At 40.2% G+C, this 16,678-nt stretch overlaps 2 protein-coding genes across 2 annotated transcripts in view; one reads left to right on the forward strand and one right to left on the reverse strand.

Annotated features, from left to right (window-relative positions):
- Positions 1-16,678, forward strand: part of LOC129839259 (zinc finger protein 91-like) — a 119,927-nt gene that overhangs the window by 51,774 nt on the left and 51,475 nt on the right. The gene's annotated exons all lie outside the window — the stretch shown is intronic.
- On the reverse strand, positions 486-8,323 carry LOC129839964 (zinc finger protein 501-like). The gene is made up of 3 exons (XM_055907720.1): positions 8,230-8,323; positions 3,460-3,625; positions 486-1,992 (listed from the first exon to the last, which is right to left on the reverse strand). Exons 1-3 carry the CDS (start codon positions 8,236-8,238, stop codon positions 929-931), a joined length of 1,239 nt encoding a protein of 412 aa, XP_055763695.1. The 5' UTR covers positions 8,239-8,323; the 3' UTR covers positions 486-928.

Raw genomic sequence — 16,678 nt, forward strand, 5'->3', positions numbered from 1 at the left:
GTGCTACAGGTCAGTGTTCTCTTCTTTTCCTCTGTGGAGGAAGACACCTTCACCTGCAGCTCTGAATGATTCTAATGTATTATTAGAATTAGATATTATATATTACCTGTGACAGTCAGAGTTGTTCCAGGGAAGCTGTACCACCATTCTGCATACTGTGTTTTAAATCTGAACTTGTACTCTTTAGTCCCAAGGTACTCAGCACGACCTGCATACTCTGGCACCGAGCTCAGTATTTTAGGTGCCTCATTACGTTTCTCTTGTATATACCAGTTTGTTTCTGAGACCACATGATAACTTGGATGTTGATATGTGCAGAGCAGTTCCACTGTTGAGCCCTTCACAGCACAGATACTCTGATGGGTGTAAGTCACAATGCAACAGTTCTGATCCCAGAACACCTGAAACAGTAGTAGGCCCATTATTTATTCCATTAGATTCTTCAATTATTATTGCACTCAACAAAAATATTAACGCAACATGCAAATATTTCAAAAATTTTAATACAGTTAATTTATAGAAATCAGTCAATTTAAATAAATGAATTAGGCCCTAGAACATATTCTGGGCGTTCTGCCAAAAGGTCTGAGGGGGTCCTGACGGCCTCCCCCTCATATCTTTACCAAGCACCTACAGGAACCAATGATTGTATGAGATGTCAAATTAATCTCTTCAGAAATAAACAGTTCCCCGACACATGAATATCCACCTACTATTGTTGAAACATTATTCTACATGATTGAATGTCTCTGAAAACCCCCATCCCACACAGCACTAGATCAGCACTCCTACTCCAAGACACTTGATACATGTGGATCCAGAGCTGCATATTATGCTACACAGGTTACCATGGTAATCAGACTTAGTTAACTGTTTGAGAATGGGAGATATATGACTCATTACAATATGTTTTCTATTGAAACTTTATTTAGAGATCTGGAACCGGTGCCAGAGAGGAGGGAGATGAAAGAAAACATTTTTGTGCTTTATGGTGTTTTATCAGTGACCCTGATTGATTGAAGCTCTTGCCACATAGACAGGAGTAAGGTTTCTCTCCTGTGTGTGTGAGCTGGTGTGTAGTCAGGGTGAAATCTCGAGCAAAACTCTTCCCACACTGATCACAGCTATAAGGTCTCTCTCCTGTGTGTATGCGTTGGTGTGTAATCAGGTCTCCTGACTGATTGAAGCTCTTCCCACACTGATCACAGCTATAAGGCTTTTCTCCTGTGTGTATGCGTTGGTGCGTAGTCAGGTGTCCTGACTGATTGAAGCTCTTCCCACACTGATCACAGTTATAAGGCTTCTCTCCTGTGTGTATGCGTTGGTGTTTAGTCAGGTATCTTGAATCATTGAAGCTCTTCCCACACTGATCACAGCTATAAGGCTTCTCTCCTGTGTGTATGCGTTTGTGTGCAATCAGGGATCCTGAATAATTGAAGCTCTTCCCACACTGATCACATCTATAAGGCTTCTCTCCTGTGTGTATGCGTTTGTGTGCAATCAGGGATCCTGAATAATTGAAGCTCTTCCCACACTGATCACATCTATAAGGCTTCTCTCCTGTGTGTATGCGTTGGTGTCTAGTCAGGTGTCCTGACTGATTGAAAGTCTTCCCACATTGATCACAGCTATAAGGCTTCTCTACTGTGTGTTTGTGTTTAGTCTGGGCACCTGACTGATTTAAGTATTTCCCACAATCAAAGCAGGTATAAGGTCCCTCCCCTGAATGAAATCTCAGATGAGATTTTAAGGTTTTAGATGCATGCTCTGGAGTGTGAATTTGCTCATGAATTTTCAAGTCTTGTTTAGCAAAACTCTTCCCACAGTCAAAGCAGCAGTGGTGAGGTTTCTTCCCTATACCTCTATGCTGGTGTTTCTTGAGGTGTTCTGGTCTGGAGAGACTCTTCTCTTTCATGTCAGCATCATGATGTTGTTGAGGCTCCCCAGATAATAAGCCCCTCCCACTAAGAGAGCAACAATTAGGGCTGTCCCCTGTGAAACAAAGACATTGAATAGTTAATTTTGAAAATATGGGTCCATAAACAGATGGGTACTTCCATGAAATTAAGGCCTTTTGCATCCCTTTCATATTTTTCCAGTAGAAATTGTACATCAGTATTACATTTTAAATCTGTTATTAAATAATATTAATGAACACTTGCTAAAGTGACAAAATTCTGAATTGTGACAAGTCCCTCCGTCAACCCTTTGTAACTTCTAGAAAGATTTTTACCCAACTAATTCAATCATTTATCCAAATTTTACCATCATTGAGTACAGTTACAAGCGCAGAATAATACATTAATTGTGAAATCAATTAGCATAAGAGTTTGATTTAAACATTAACATGCTTTGAAAGAACAATTTCCCTAATAAACCTGTTTACATGAACACCTACCTGATGGGACTTTGAAAAACGCTGAAAATTGACAATCAAAATAAACGTTCTGCCACCTCGACTATGTTTTTTTTAAAGCAGTATAACGGTTGTATGTGAAACTATTTCTAAGCTGCATACTTTCAGTTTTTCCTGAACTCACTGGACTCGGTCAAAAGAAGTTAGCTGGCGCTGCTTGTGTTAGAACATTCACAGATGAAATACACCTCTATAACTCTGATTAAAGTGTTTCATGTCCTAATCATTCTAAAGATTGATCAGAAAACAAGGTGTTTTTAAAGGCGTATGCTTCCTTCTGTTATGACCTTACACCAATTAAGATCAGCAGAGTAAGATGTTTACATGACTAATGCCATACTCAGCCTACTGCCATAATCAGTTTAATAGGAAATTATTAGTGTGCATGTAAAGCACTAGTTATTTGGTTACTTTGACAGTCATTTCTGAACATTATTTATTTCATGTAATTAGTGATTCATTTACATCTGTCCCTCATTAAGGTCAATCCATGTTTAATATGGCGAAACTGTTCCTTACATTTTTTGGGGCAAAAGAAACATTAAACGTCAACTCATAGAGTAAAAGCAGGTTTCCTAGTGCTAGTCTTATCGATTCTCTGGTGTTTGAAGAAAACTGAGCAAGTGAACCATTTTACCCAGAAATTGGTATGGTAGAATAATGTTTTTGTGGAGCTAGCATTCAATTTTCACTCCAGTGGAACAAAACTAGCTTCCATTACCCCTGTCATGAGCAAATTTGTGGCTGATTTAAAGGACTATTTCACCATTGTAAACTAGTGGTTTTGTTGTTTTCAGTAGTCCCCTGTTACTTTATTTAGCACTTCCTACAGTATGTACTTTCATATAACCTCTTGAGATGGGGAAACATGTTTTTATTTCATCGAACATGTGCTCTTCATAACAGAAAGTTAAAATTAGGTGAAATCAAACGTTTTTGGGGGGGGACCAAGTTACACTTCTCAAAATTGGGTGGAACTACCAAATATTTTCATCAATATAATTAACCAATTAATTGTTAAAGAAGCAGAGTAATCCACACACCATGGTTTTTACTTAATGAAATCATATCTCCATGACCCTCTTCTCCTCTCTCAGTTCCACTCTGCCCCGGTGTTTTCCTGCAGTCGACCAGAACCAGCAGTAAAGTACAGGGAGGCGGTTGACATGGGGACTCCGGGAGGGTGGAGGGGAACGGGCTAGCTTTGTCCTGTTGGCCACAATAAGTTAACAGTTGATCATTAAACCAAATATTGTATTAAGTCAGTCTATACCTCTGATTTAGGTGCATCCCTCATATCTCCTTCCACCTGAAATGTTCAATCGTACACTACAACCCACAAATCTAAGAGCATTGGATTGGTGTGCATGGGCTAGTTTCCACCATATTTCTTATACCAGTCATTTAAAATCAAACAACAAGGAAAAGGAGAAGCAAGAGGATCAAATGGGGGGGGGGGGGTCACTAGTTACCACAAACCACACCCATTTCTACAACTTATCTTTTTAAATGTGATTTTAACCCTAACCTTAAAAACACTAACGTTATGCCTAACCCTAAATAAATAAAAGTACGTTATAGATGTTCGACATTGTGGCAACTAGTGAAAACACGCATATCTGCCCTCTCATTGGCTATAATGGTCCCATTCTTCCCGAATGGCTTCCAGCTGCGTTGCGTTTCAAACTCAACAACCCTCGGCCCTTAACCCTCAGCCCTTGAATTGCGTTTTACATCCGAGTGTACCTTAAAAATGTCCCTTAACCAAGCGAGGGAGAGTGATGATCGGAGGCAACGTCCTTGGTGGAAATCTTGAAGATTAACTTAAAAACAACCAACCTAAAGCTATCAATGTACCTAGTAAGCCAACGTATCTAGCTAGTGTCGTGGAATTATTGGTCCAATAATGTGGGAAGCTTGTGGAAGGCTACCCGAAACGTTTGACAAAAGTTAAACAATTTAAAGGCAATGATTCCAAATAATAGAGTGTTGGGAATGTGATGAAAGAAATAAAAGCTGAAATAAACAACTTTCTACTATCATTTTGACATTTCACATTCTTAAAATAAAGTGATCATAATTGACCTAAGACAGGGAATTTTTACTTGGATTAAATGTCAGGAATTGTGAAAAACTGAGTTTATATGTATTTGGCTAAGGTGTATGTAAACTTGACTTCAACTGTACCTTCCTAATACAGGTACATGTCTAGTGGTTCCTATCAATGATTAACTAATGAGCATGTCCAATAGCCTTCACAAGACCAGGCTAATGTAACTATCAATGATTAACTAATGTGCATGTCTAACAGTTTAACTTTACGTCCGTCCCCTCGCCCCGGGCGCGAACCAGGGACCCTCTGCACACATCAACAACAGTCACCCAAGTCTCAGAGCAAGTGACGTCACCGATTGAAAGGCTATTAGCGCGTACCACCGCTAACTAGCTAGCCATTTCACATCCGTTACACATGTCCAATAGCCTTCACAAGACCAGGCATGACCCCGAATGGTTAAGCCTGTATTGACTCAGCTTGCACATACACATTAGTATATGTGTAAGCAGAACCAATGGTTAACCCTATATCGAGTCTGCTGACTACTTCTAAGAAAACAGTATAGGTACTGGAAAGTACCCAACACTAGCACTCCTGTCAGCTAGCTAGCTACAGTTACCCATAGCTGGCTAGCTAGTTTTATAGTTTGGTCATTTATTCCAATACATTTCAGAATTGCACTCCTCACTACAAAACTAAGCCAATTTGCCAACACTAATATATATTTATTTAAATTGCAAACTAGCTTCATATTTTTACTGAGATACCGAAAATGCTGGTTGTTGATTAAATTTGACACTTAGCGGCCACCAGAGTTTGACATGTGACTACAGTTTGCAATGACTTGTGGGTCAAATCAACCCCGCAAGTGACCAAAGTTGTTCACTCGCTCCTTCAAGCTAAATCGAGGGCCAACGTTAGGGAATTAAAAAAAGGTCGGGAAATAAGGATGACAAATATAAATTCTATTTGGACACAGTTCTATTAGAACACACCAAAAACTACACATATCTAGGACTAAATATGAGCAACACAGGTAGCTTTCACATGGCTGTTGTTGATGACACAAGTTTACTGGAGAACTGAGACGAAGTAGAGACTCTGGACAGGGTGGATATTCGTATAATAAAAAGCAGTTTTATTCAGAGGTAAAGATATCTGATACAAACATGCATGGACTCGTTCATTCAGCTCGTAATGAACCTGCAGACAGAGCCCAGATAACCAGATCTACCAGACTCAACCTACTTTCTGTCCTGTATAAAATGTCTATGTATTTCTGTTTTCTGGTTGGTCCTGATCAGGTTGTTGTCTTCTCAGATTGGTCCGGATGAGCTGTGCGTCATCCTTCTGATTCTTGTATCAAAAGATCTTTGTTACCAAATGTTCAGCTAAAAACAGGAGATTTAGGTGTGTGCGCAGATGTTCCTATCTAAATCGGTGTTTATGAAAGGTTTATGTCAGCCCTCTGTCCTCGGTTATGTGTGTGTCTCATTATCTCGTGGGATGCAGACCCAAGCACTCTTGCGCAAGGCCTTCCCTGCCTTATCAGTGTTTATGAATGTTCTGTGTCAGCCATCTGTCTCTGGTGTGTGTGTGTCTCAGTTTCTGCTTGTGAGTATGTGAGAGAACCTTGTTTAAGAAAGTTAGTTATAACAATGTAATAGCAATATGCTTGTGTTATTTACAATGGTATTTCTTACACTGTGAATGAGCTGAGAGACAAAGCAAGAAGAGCATTCTATGCCATTAAAAGGAACATCAAAATTGAAATTCCAATTAGAATCTGGCTCAAAATGTTTCAATCAGTTATAGAACCAATTGCTCTATATGGCAGTGAAGTATGGGGTCCACTCTCTAATAATGAATTCATCAAATGGGACAAACATCCAACTGAAATATTGCATGCAGAGTTTTGCAAGACTGTATTGCAAGTACAAAGAAAAACTCCAAATAACGCATGTAGGGCAGAATTGGGCCAATACCCCCTCCTCACTCGAATAGAAAAAAGAGCCATCAAATTTTACAACCATCTAAAAACAAGTGACCCTAAAACATTCCATCACACAGCTCTACAATGTCAAGAGATGAAACCAGAGAAGAGTCCCCTCAGCCAGCTGGTTCTGAGGCTCAGTTCACCAACCCAAACCAACCCCATAGAGCCTCGGGACAGCCCTCAGAAAATCTGGCCCAACCAAATCATCACAAAACAAAAATAAAAATATATAACCTATTGGAAAGACACCACAAAAAAATCAAAGTAAACTTCAATGCTATTTGGCTCTAAACAGACAGTACATGGTGGCAGACTATCTGACCACTGTGACTGATAGAAAACTGAGGAAAACATTGACTAGGTACAGACTCAGTGAGCACCGTCTGGCTATAGAGACCGGTCGTCACAGACAAACCTGGCTGCCCAGAGAGGACAGGCTGTGCTCACTCTGCTCCAGAGGAGAGGTAGAGACAGAGGTGCATTTCCTACTACACTGTGACAAATACTCAGACCTAAGAGCATATTTCTTTCCCAAAATTATAACTCAATACAAAGAATTTGAAACTATAAAAGATGAAGAAAAAATCAAATATTTATTGGGTGAAAAGCCAAAATGTGCAGTTTTGGCAGCCAAATATTTTTGGCAGCCACAACCTGAGGGACAGCCAGTGAAAAATGCAAAGTAATATTGATAATATTTCCCATTTAGCTTAGTTTTGTCTTTCATACCAGGTCATATGTCTTCTCAAGTCATATTGACACTGGTCTACTACTGTTGCTTTAATTTATTGTTGTTCTGATTAATATTGTTGTTGTAGTTGTTGATGGTAATCCCATGTCCACTACTACTGTTATTATTGCTGTTGGTCCCACCATTTATTTATATATAAATATATATATATATATTTTGTATATATATACATATATATTTGATTTTTATTTTACGATATGTATACTTTGACAATGTAAGTAATAACGAACTTAACATGTCAATAAAGTCAATTGAATTTAATTTAATTGAATTAGACCTCCCTAAAATGGCAATCAAACTGCATCCGGTTTCGACGGGGATACGCCCGAGGGAAAAACAACGTGTTTGGATTGCAGCCATTTCTTTTCTTTGTTAGAACGGCAACTTGAATATCTGGTTAAATAATGGCTAATATGTAAGAAATTAGTGAAGGAATGTGAACACTTAGGGAGGAAGGATAGAATTAGGTTAAAGTCACAGATTCCTAAACATGACTGTATGAACTGATTAATTTTGCTGGACCCCAGGAAGAGTAGCTGCTGCGTTGGCAGCTAATGGGGATCCATAATAAATACTGTAATGAAACAAGCTGGGAGCAGGTCTCGAACCCTCGACCTTCTAGCCCGAAGTCCAGCGCGTTATCGAATGCCGCAAAAGAATGCTCGAGCGGCAGAGTCGACATCCGCGCTTATAAACCCAGGGTCGTTACAATACAACTGATATAGTTGTAGGCTACTTTTTAAAATTTAACTAGTTAAGTCCGATATAGAAAAAAAATATTATTTAGAATCACGGCATATGAACAGTGGATTAACTGACTTGTTCAGGGACAGAACGACAGATGTTTACCTTGTCAGCTCGGGGATTCGGTTACTGGCCCAACGCTCTAACCACTAGGCTACCTGCCGCCCCAAACAGAACACAGCAATGTGGAGGTTCAAAGATGATGAAAACTAAGCCTAGACATTTTACACAACCCAGCAGGCATATACTGTTAAAACCAGACTTACCCAATCCATTGTGGAAGCTACTGTTTCTTTGTATGATATGAACTGTTCGCCGCTAACTGTCCGCGTCAACAATTTGTTGTTTTCTTGTTCTTCTTTAAGGTTTTATGACTACAATTATTGCTGCCACCTACTGTACGGCGGGTGAACTACAAATATCCATCCAAATTATTTACATCGTAGGTAAAGAATTCATGCAGGACATCTCTCCATAATTGTGTCAAATCTTCATGAATTTGTTCCACTATAAATCAGATTCTTTACATGAATACCATTAAAAAAAGATGCAACACTGTTTCTGGGTGGTCATTACAAAAGGTACATCTTGAATGTATCTATTTTTTTAACTTCATGTAGTGGTTGGCAGGGTAATATGTATGAATAATTTTATAATAAACTTCTTTAATTGTGTTAGTAAGTACGTATGTGTGACAACAGATATGATCAGTAAAACGATTCCAATAAGGCATGACATTAGGTATATAGATAGATACAAAATCCTGTTGATACAAGGCAAGTATCGCTCTGTTGTTGAACGGACCAAAAAAAATACAAATCTTTACTACTATTGAGTCAACAGCGGTAATCGAAGGTAGGTTCTGAGGGTCTTAACATGTTCCTGAATAATAAAGCAACACCTGAGGGAATGGAGACTAAAACAATTGTAAATTCTTTAGGCGTTGTAGGGATCTTGTAAAGTGATAAGAATGAGTCATAATGAAGTAAAAGACCCTCTGCATTTACAAGTTGTCTCACCAATAGGATATTATTTCTGAACCAATATTCTAAAAACAAAGATTTATCATTACACAATATGTGCTGATTATTCCAGATATAATATACGTGTGGAGAGAAATTATGCTTCTAAATGAAGGACCATGACTAGAAAACCTGCCGATGAAAAGAAGAGTTTCACTGGAACTTTGTCAATAGCAAACCAACATGAAGTTAAGGCCACCAAAAGTAGAAAAGACATGATGAGGAATGCAGCTCCACAGAAGTGGGTCTTCTTAGTAAGTGTTTTATCAAACTGATCTGAACACTATTATTTAAGGTAGGAATGTCCAGAGAATTCAGCCCACCATACTCATAAGTGTTCAATGCAACAGTTTCCTAATGTGATGGTGACGGTTTCTCCACAGAAAGTTAAAAAGCATCTGGTCTGTTGAAAGGGTTTTACATGGAACCCTAAAGATTTCTACCTGGAACCAAAGAGGTTCTACCTGAAACTCAAAAGGGTTCTCCTATGGGGACAGCAGAAGAACCCTTTAAGGTCCTAGATAGCACCTTTATTTCTAAGAGTGTAGTGCTGCTACGCCCACTCTTCTACAACACTTCAACAGTCCAAATAAATTATGTCATGGAGCATCACCATGGCGATGATGATTTGTGAGACGTCATTGCATCGACAATCCCCAATAGTGACTTAATGACATTTGGAGTCCCTGACATCATTTGTTTGGCTTCTAACTGTTAGAGAGGATGGCTGCATCTGAAATGTCACCTGACAGTATATAGGGAATAGGATGCCATTTCACACACAGACTATGTGTAGGTCTATTCTATTCTGGTGGATGGATGGTGTAATAGATTGGTCCAATTGGCGTAGCGGTCTAAGGCACTGCATCTCAGTGCAAGAGTCGTCACTGTCATCCCTGGTTTGAATCCTTGCTGCATCACATCCGGCCGTGATTGGGAGTCTCATTGGGCGGCACACAATTGGCCCAGCGCCGTTCAGGTTTGGCCGGGGTAGGTCGCCATTGTAAAAAAGAATTTGTTCTTAACTGACTTGCCTAGTTAAATAAAGGTAAAACATATATATATATTTTTTTTAAATGAACATGGTAATCTGCCTAGATACAATTATCACTTACCTGATTGGTTATGTTACCCTTTCTATGAGCTTAAAACATAAACACCAACTTGAAAGGTACTGTTCACTTGAATGTTAATCATGTCAGCACGATGTAACAGCCATTTACAGCATTTTTTGTTCATTTTTCTTCCTCTTCCCAAGTCCACCTATTTCCCATTAGCTTCACCCGAGTACCCCCTAGTGGCTGGAAAACAACTGTATTAAGCCTCTTACAGTTAATCCTGTGACCTCTGAACTTTGATAAGTTGATAGAACGTGCTGCCTCAAACATGCCCCTACTACCATGTTTTGGATTATTAAAATTTCCCAAATGAGCTCCTCTCTCCTGTCCAGTTGTTACTATTAGTTGTTCTATAGGTGATAAAACCTCAAATACTACAAATGGATTCAAAGGAAAAAACGCGTGGATTGTAAATGGAGCAGCCATCCACTGTCAGGAAGAACATACAGAACTTCTGCAGAGGATATTATCCCAGAGAAGAGTAGCGATGGAAAATGGCTACTATGCAAGGCGGACAAGTGGACGAGTACAAAGAATCGCGGGAGGATTTTGAAAGCTATCTTGAGCTTTGGGAGCTATGGATGTTTGCAAATGACATTAAAGACGACAAGAAGGTCAGTGTGTTTCTTTCTTTGATCGGTGCAGTAACATATGGACTATTAAAGAGACTGATCACACCTGATACACCAAGTACTTTGCAGTACTTGGTGTATGGCCAGGCACGACTCCATGGCCAGGCACGACTCTACCACCATCATTAAGTTTGCAGACAACAACAGTGGTATTCCTGATCACCAACAACGACGAGACAGCCTATAGGGAGGAGGTCAGAGACCTGACCGGGTGGTGCCAGAATAACAACCTATCCCTCAACGTAACCGAGACTAAGGAGATGATTGTGGACTACAGGAAAAGAAGGACCGAGCACGCCTCCATTCTCATTGACGGGGCTGTAGTGGAGCAGGTTGAGAGCTTCAAGTTCCTTGGTGTCCACATCACCAACAAACTAGAATGGTCCAAACACACCAAGACAGTCGTGAAGAGGACACGACAAAGCCTATTCAGAGGAAGGCCCTAAAAATTGACAAAGACCCCAGCCACCCTGGTCTCAGACTGTTCTCTCTACTACCGCATGGCAAGCGGTACCGGTGTGCCAAGTCTAGGACAAAAAGGCTTCTCAACAGTTTTTACCCCCAAGCCATAAGACTCCTGAACAGGTAATAAAATGGCTACCCGGACTACATACTACCTCAATTGGCCCGACCAACCAGTGCTCCCGCACATTGGCTAACCGGGCTATCTGAATTGTGTCCTGGCATCCACCACCTGCCTACCCCTCTTTTTACGCTACTGCTACTCTCTGTTCATCATATTTGCATAGTCACTTTAACCATATCTACATGTACATACTACCTCAATCAGCCCGACTAACCGGTGTATATAGCATCGCTACTGTTATTTTTCACTGTCTTTTTACTGTTGTTCTAATTTCTTTACTTACCTATTGTTCACTTAATACCTTTTTGCACTATTAGTTAGAGTCTGTAAGTAAGCATTTCACTTTAAGGTTGTAAAGAACCTGTTGTATTCAGCGCACGTGACAAATACACTTTGATTTGATTTGGAGTATGAGGAACTGAAGCTAGTGTTGCTAACTCACTCCAAACCAAAACCTCTGGTGATTGCGAAGCAATTTAATTTGAAAAAACGTAACCAGAAGTAAAGAGAGTGTGTGTCTGATTATGCGTTAGCTTTGCGATAGCTGTCATAACTAGGAAAGACATTGAGAGATCAGTTGGTAAGTGGACTGTGCTCTGAAGCTTTGCGGCACAAGATGCTAGCAGCGAAGGATCTAACATTCAGAAAGGCATGTGAGATGGCATTGTCAAAGGAGTTAGCTTCCAATAAAACCAGGGAGAATTCAGAATTAGCGAAAGAGTCTCAATCAGTAAATACAGTGAATAAAATGCAAAAACATTTCCCAGGATAGGAAAAGGACAGTTCAAGGGCAGAAATGACAATGGAGAGAAACAGTATAAAAAAAATGACACAAGGCAAGAGAATTCTGGTCAGCAACTGTCGGGTTAGGTTCCTTGTTCCTTGTCAATCATTGGCTTATTGGTGAAATCAGCAGTCAGATAAATGTATTCTTTAAGTAAACCAATCAAACTTTTATTAATGCAATTGCAGACAGAAGTTAACAATGGAAACACAGCATGTATGTCTGAGTAAGTTCTGCAACCAATCAAAGGGTGCAGCTGATTATATACCTGTGATCACTCGCTGGTGGTGTGATCACCTACGTCAATGTATATGTGCAGCAATAAGCTGAGGTTACCTGATAAGGTAACCTAGTACAGTAGCTTCTCTGAATTCTAAGTATCATTAGCATTTTCCACTGTCACACGAGATCAAAGTGTCAAAACCAGACATTGTTTACATCTCAGCTCTGTACGTTGTTCCGGTCTGACTCAAGCCTAGCCTGCAGGCACATTCTTTCAACAGCGAGAGCATAACCACAAAGACTAATATAGATGCTTGTGCAACGTATAGTGGCAGAGCTTTAGACACACAGCAACAATATCTATTATAAGGCCTGCAGCAAAACATATGAATCTTAAGGTCCCCTTAATCACTAATGGGGAGGGTGTCGGAGACCCTTCCCCTACACAGCCATGCTACAGGTGTAGAGGAAAACATTCTGCTCATGGTTGAAGACTAAAAAATGAGAAATGCATGTCTGTTCTAAAGTTGGACACATTGCCTCTGCATGTAGGAACCGCAGAGCAGGACAGACACAGTATGTTGATGCTGCTGAGAGCAATGCAAGAGTAAGGAGGATGGTTCAAATCAAATCAAATTGTATTTGTCACATGTGCTGAAAACCACAGGCGTAGTAAACCTTACAGTGAAATACAACAGGCGTAGTAAACCTTACAGTGAAATACAACAGGCGTAGTAAACCTTACAGTGAAATACAACAGGTGTAGTAAACCTTACAGTGAAATACAACAGGCGTAGTAAACCTTACAGTGAAATACTGAATACAACAGGTGTAGTAAACCTTAGTGAAATACTAACTTACAAGCCCTTAACCAACAGTGAAGTTGTAAGAAAAATGAATTTTAAGTAAAAAAATAGAACAAATAATGAAGGAGTGGCAGTAAAATAACATTAGTGAGGCTATATACAGGGGGTACCGGTACAGAGAATCAATGTGCAGGGGCACCGGTTGGTCGAGGTAATTGAGGTAATATGTAAATTTGTAAGTCGCTCTGGATAAGAGCGTCTGCTAAATGACTTAAATGTAAATGTAAATGTAAATGTAGGGTAGAGTTAAAGTGACTATGCATAGATAATAAACAGAGTAGCAGCAGCGTAAAGGGGGTCAATAGTCTGGGTAGCCATTTGATTAGCTGTTCAGGAGTCTTATGGCTTGAGGGTAGAAGCTGTTAAAAAGCCTTTTGGAGATAGACTTGGCGCTCCGGTACCGCTTGCCGTACGGTAGCAGAGAGAACAGTCTAAGACTAGTGTAGCTGGAGTCTTTGACCATTTTTAGGGCCTTCCTCTGACACCGCCTGGTATAGAGGTCCTGGATGGCAGGAAGCTTGGACCCAGTGATGTACTGGACTGTACTCACTACCCTCTGTAGTGCCTTGCGGTCGGAGGCCGATGGTGCAGCTATAGAACATTTTGAGGTTCAGAGGACCCATGCCGAATCTTTTCAGTCTCCTGAGGGGGAATAAGATTAAAAGTTGTTTGAATTGTATACAGTTTACACTACTTCCAATGAGAAAAAGGGCGTTACAATGAATGTGACATTGGATGTAAAGGATTTGGACATGCAGTTAGACACAGAGGCCGCTGTCTCTCTGGTCTCGGAACTGTGTTACCATGATGCTCTGACTCACCTGCCGTTAAAGAAAACGCAGTGAGAAAATTCCTTTGCTGGGTGAGACGATTCCTTTGCTGGGTGAGACGATTCCTTTGCTAGGTGAGACGATTCCTTTGCTAGGTGAGACGATTCCTTTGCTAGGTGAGAACTTTCCTTTGCGAGGTGAAAACGTTCCTTTGCGAGGTGAAAACGTTCCTTTGTTAGGTAAGTAAGAACATTTCTTTGTGGGGTGAGAACATTCCTTTGTTAGGTGAGAACATTCCTTTACGAGGTGATAATCGACAGCCATTCAAAGTGGTTGGAAGTTTTTCACATAACTTCAATGACATCAACGAACTTCATCGAAAAGCTGCGAAGGCTGTTTGCAGCCTATGGATTGTGATAAATTGTCTCTGATAATGGACCCCAGCTGGTCTCTTCAGATTTCTAACAATTCCTAAAAAACAATAGAATCAAGCAGACCCTTCCTGCTTACCATCCTGCCTCGAATGGTGCAGCAGAGAGGTCAGTCCAGATAGTAAAGCGAGCTCTGATAAAAAACGTTTGAGGACAATAGACAATCTACTCTTTCTCAAGCATTGCTGAGCCAATGTTCCGCAGTACCCCCCCCCCACAGAGTCACATGTCGGACCCCTGCTGAGCTCTTCCTGAAGCGCCAGATCCGAACACGCTTCAACCTACTCCGACCTGACTTAGCTAAAACAGTGGAAGAAAAACATGCCAAACAAAAGAAACACCATGACCATGGTAGACTACACCTTTTAGTTTTCCAGGAGGAAGAACAAGTCTGACAGGGAAAGATAAATAGATTCAGGCGACAGTAATCTGGAGACTGGGACCTGTGATTTACCTCATTCATATGATGCCATTTCAGACAGACTATTTGTAGGTCTATTCTAGTCTGGTGTATGGATGGGACGTTTAAATCATTGTGTAGATTTATTGTTTGGCCTCATTAAATAAAGCTGATTATATTGTGTTATTTAATACATGGAGCGTACTAAGTGAAATCAAGCCCAGCACATATTTTTGTTTAAAAAGGGATGATTTAACCCAGAATCATTCTCATGATAAATTATATTGATTTTACAAAACATTTTACTTAAAATCAAAACAATTACAAATGTTAATTGCATGATGTGTATGAAGGGCCCGATTCAGACTTGAGATATGTTAACGTAACATGGACTTAAGTCAGGGGTGTCAAACTCATTCCACGGAGGGCCTTGTGTCTGCAGGTTTTTGGTTTTTCCTTTCAATAAAGCCCTAGACAACCAGGTGTGGGGAGTTCCTAACTAATTAGTGATGTTAATTCATCAATCAAGTACAAGGGAGGAACGAAAACCCTCAGACACTCGGCCCTCCGTGGAATGAGTTTGACACCTGTGACTTAAGTCAATAAAACATTGACATTTGGCAATATTTTGGGACTTAAGTCGATGTTAAGTCCTTTACTATAGGGTGTATAGTCTTGTGCATTAATGAAGTTACAGAAATTATTTCCCAGTTTGTTGTGCCATGACCCATGACACCCTACAACATTATGGGCAGCAGTTTCCTCTCGCACTGAATTGAGGTAGCTCTAAATCATGTGGAAGGTGCACACTTACCTAGGTAGTTGGCCTGGCCAGAGGTGTGGATGTAACTGGAGAAATAGCTGCCCCCCTACCTACTGGCAGTGAAGGGTTAAACATGAAAACTCCCCTACCTCTCCCAAAACTTTCCATTTTTAAAATATATATATATTTTTAGTTTTGTTGTTGTTGTAAATATTAAGTGCCCCCAAAAAATGAAAATTATCACAATCAATATGAACACTTCTATAAAATCAGCTTGAACATAATGCACTCAAAATAAAAGTTCAGTAGTGGTTGTCTAACAAGACCAAGAATCAACACAGAAAAGTAACAAGAAACGCCTTAATAAATAGTTGTCGCCACCATGTGGTAGAAAACGGCATCACCCTCACGTTAATTGGCTTCCTAAGGTTACTAGCGTTACATCCCAATTACATCACTAAATAATCATAACATCACCACATACAACTAATAAACAGTATATTATATTCCCCACTCACTCATGCTACCAGGAGCTTCCTGAGAACTTCACTTGCGCAGAATGCAAAACCTATTCCTCTGGCGTGCATCAGCAACCACAGTACTTCTTGAAGCCGGGTCTCCGATCGCTCCACGTGACGTCCGGCGAAGACAAGAAGACGAGTCACGGCACCAGTGTAACAGATGTATAATGTACTCTCCATGCGTTGTGTTTTCTCAAAATAAATAACTTCGGCCAGTGGTCCCAGTTGAGCATCATTTATTTCTGTTGCTGTTGTTAAATGGGAAACAGCACGATAGTTGTGCAGGGCTTAACAGTGTTGATGGCTGTCGATGGCAAAATCCCTTGCATCACATTTTCATACTGGGCGAACAAAATACAAAAATACAATACAAAATATAACATGTGTAAATACCTGTTGTTAAATGGGAAACAGCACGTTAGTTGTGCAGGGCTTAACAGTGTTGATGGCTGTCGATGACAAAATCTGTAGCATGAAGACAACTGTGTTAGCAGTGGCTTATGTGACCATGACATCGGTGTATGCTAGATAACACACTTATTTACAGCAATCATATGCCAAAGCACATCCCAGAAAGCCCCTCAATCCCTAACAGGTACC

This window comes from Salvelinus fontinalis, chromosome 40 (genome assembly GCF_029448725.1).
Source record: "Salvelinus fontinalis isolate EN_2023a chromosome 40, ASM2944872v1, whole genome shotgun sequence".
Lineage (NCBI taxonomy): Eukaryota > Metazoa > Chordata > Actinopteri > Salmoniformes > Salmonidae > Salvelinus > Salvelinus fontinalis.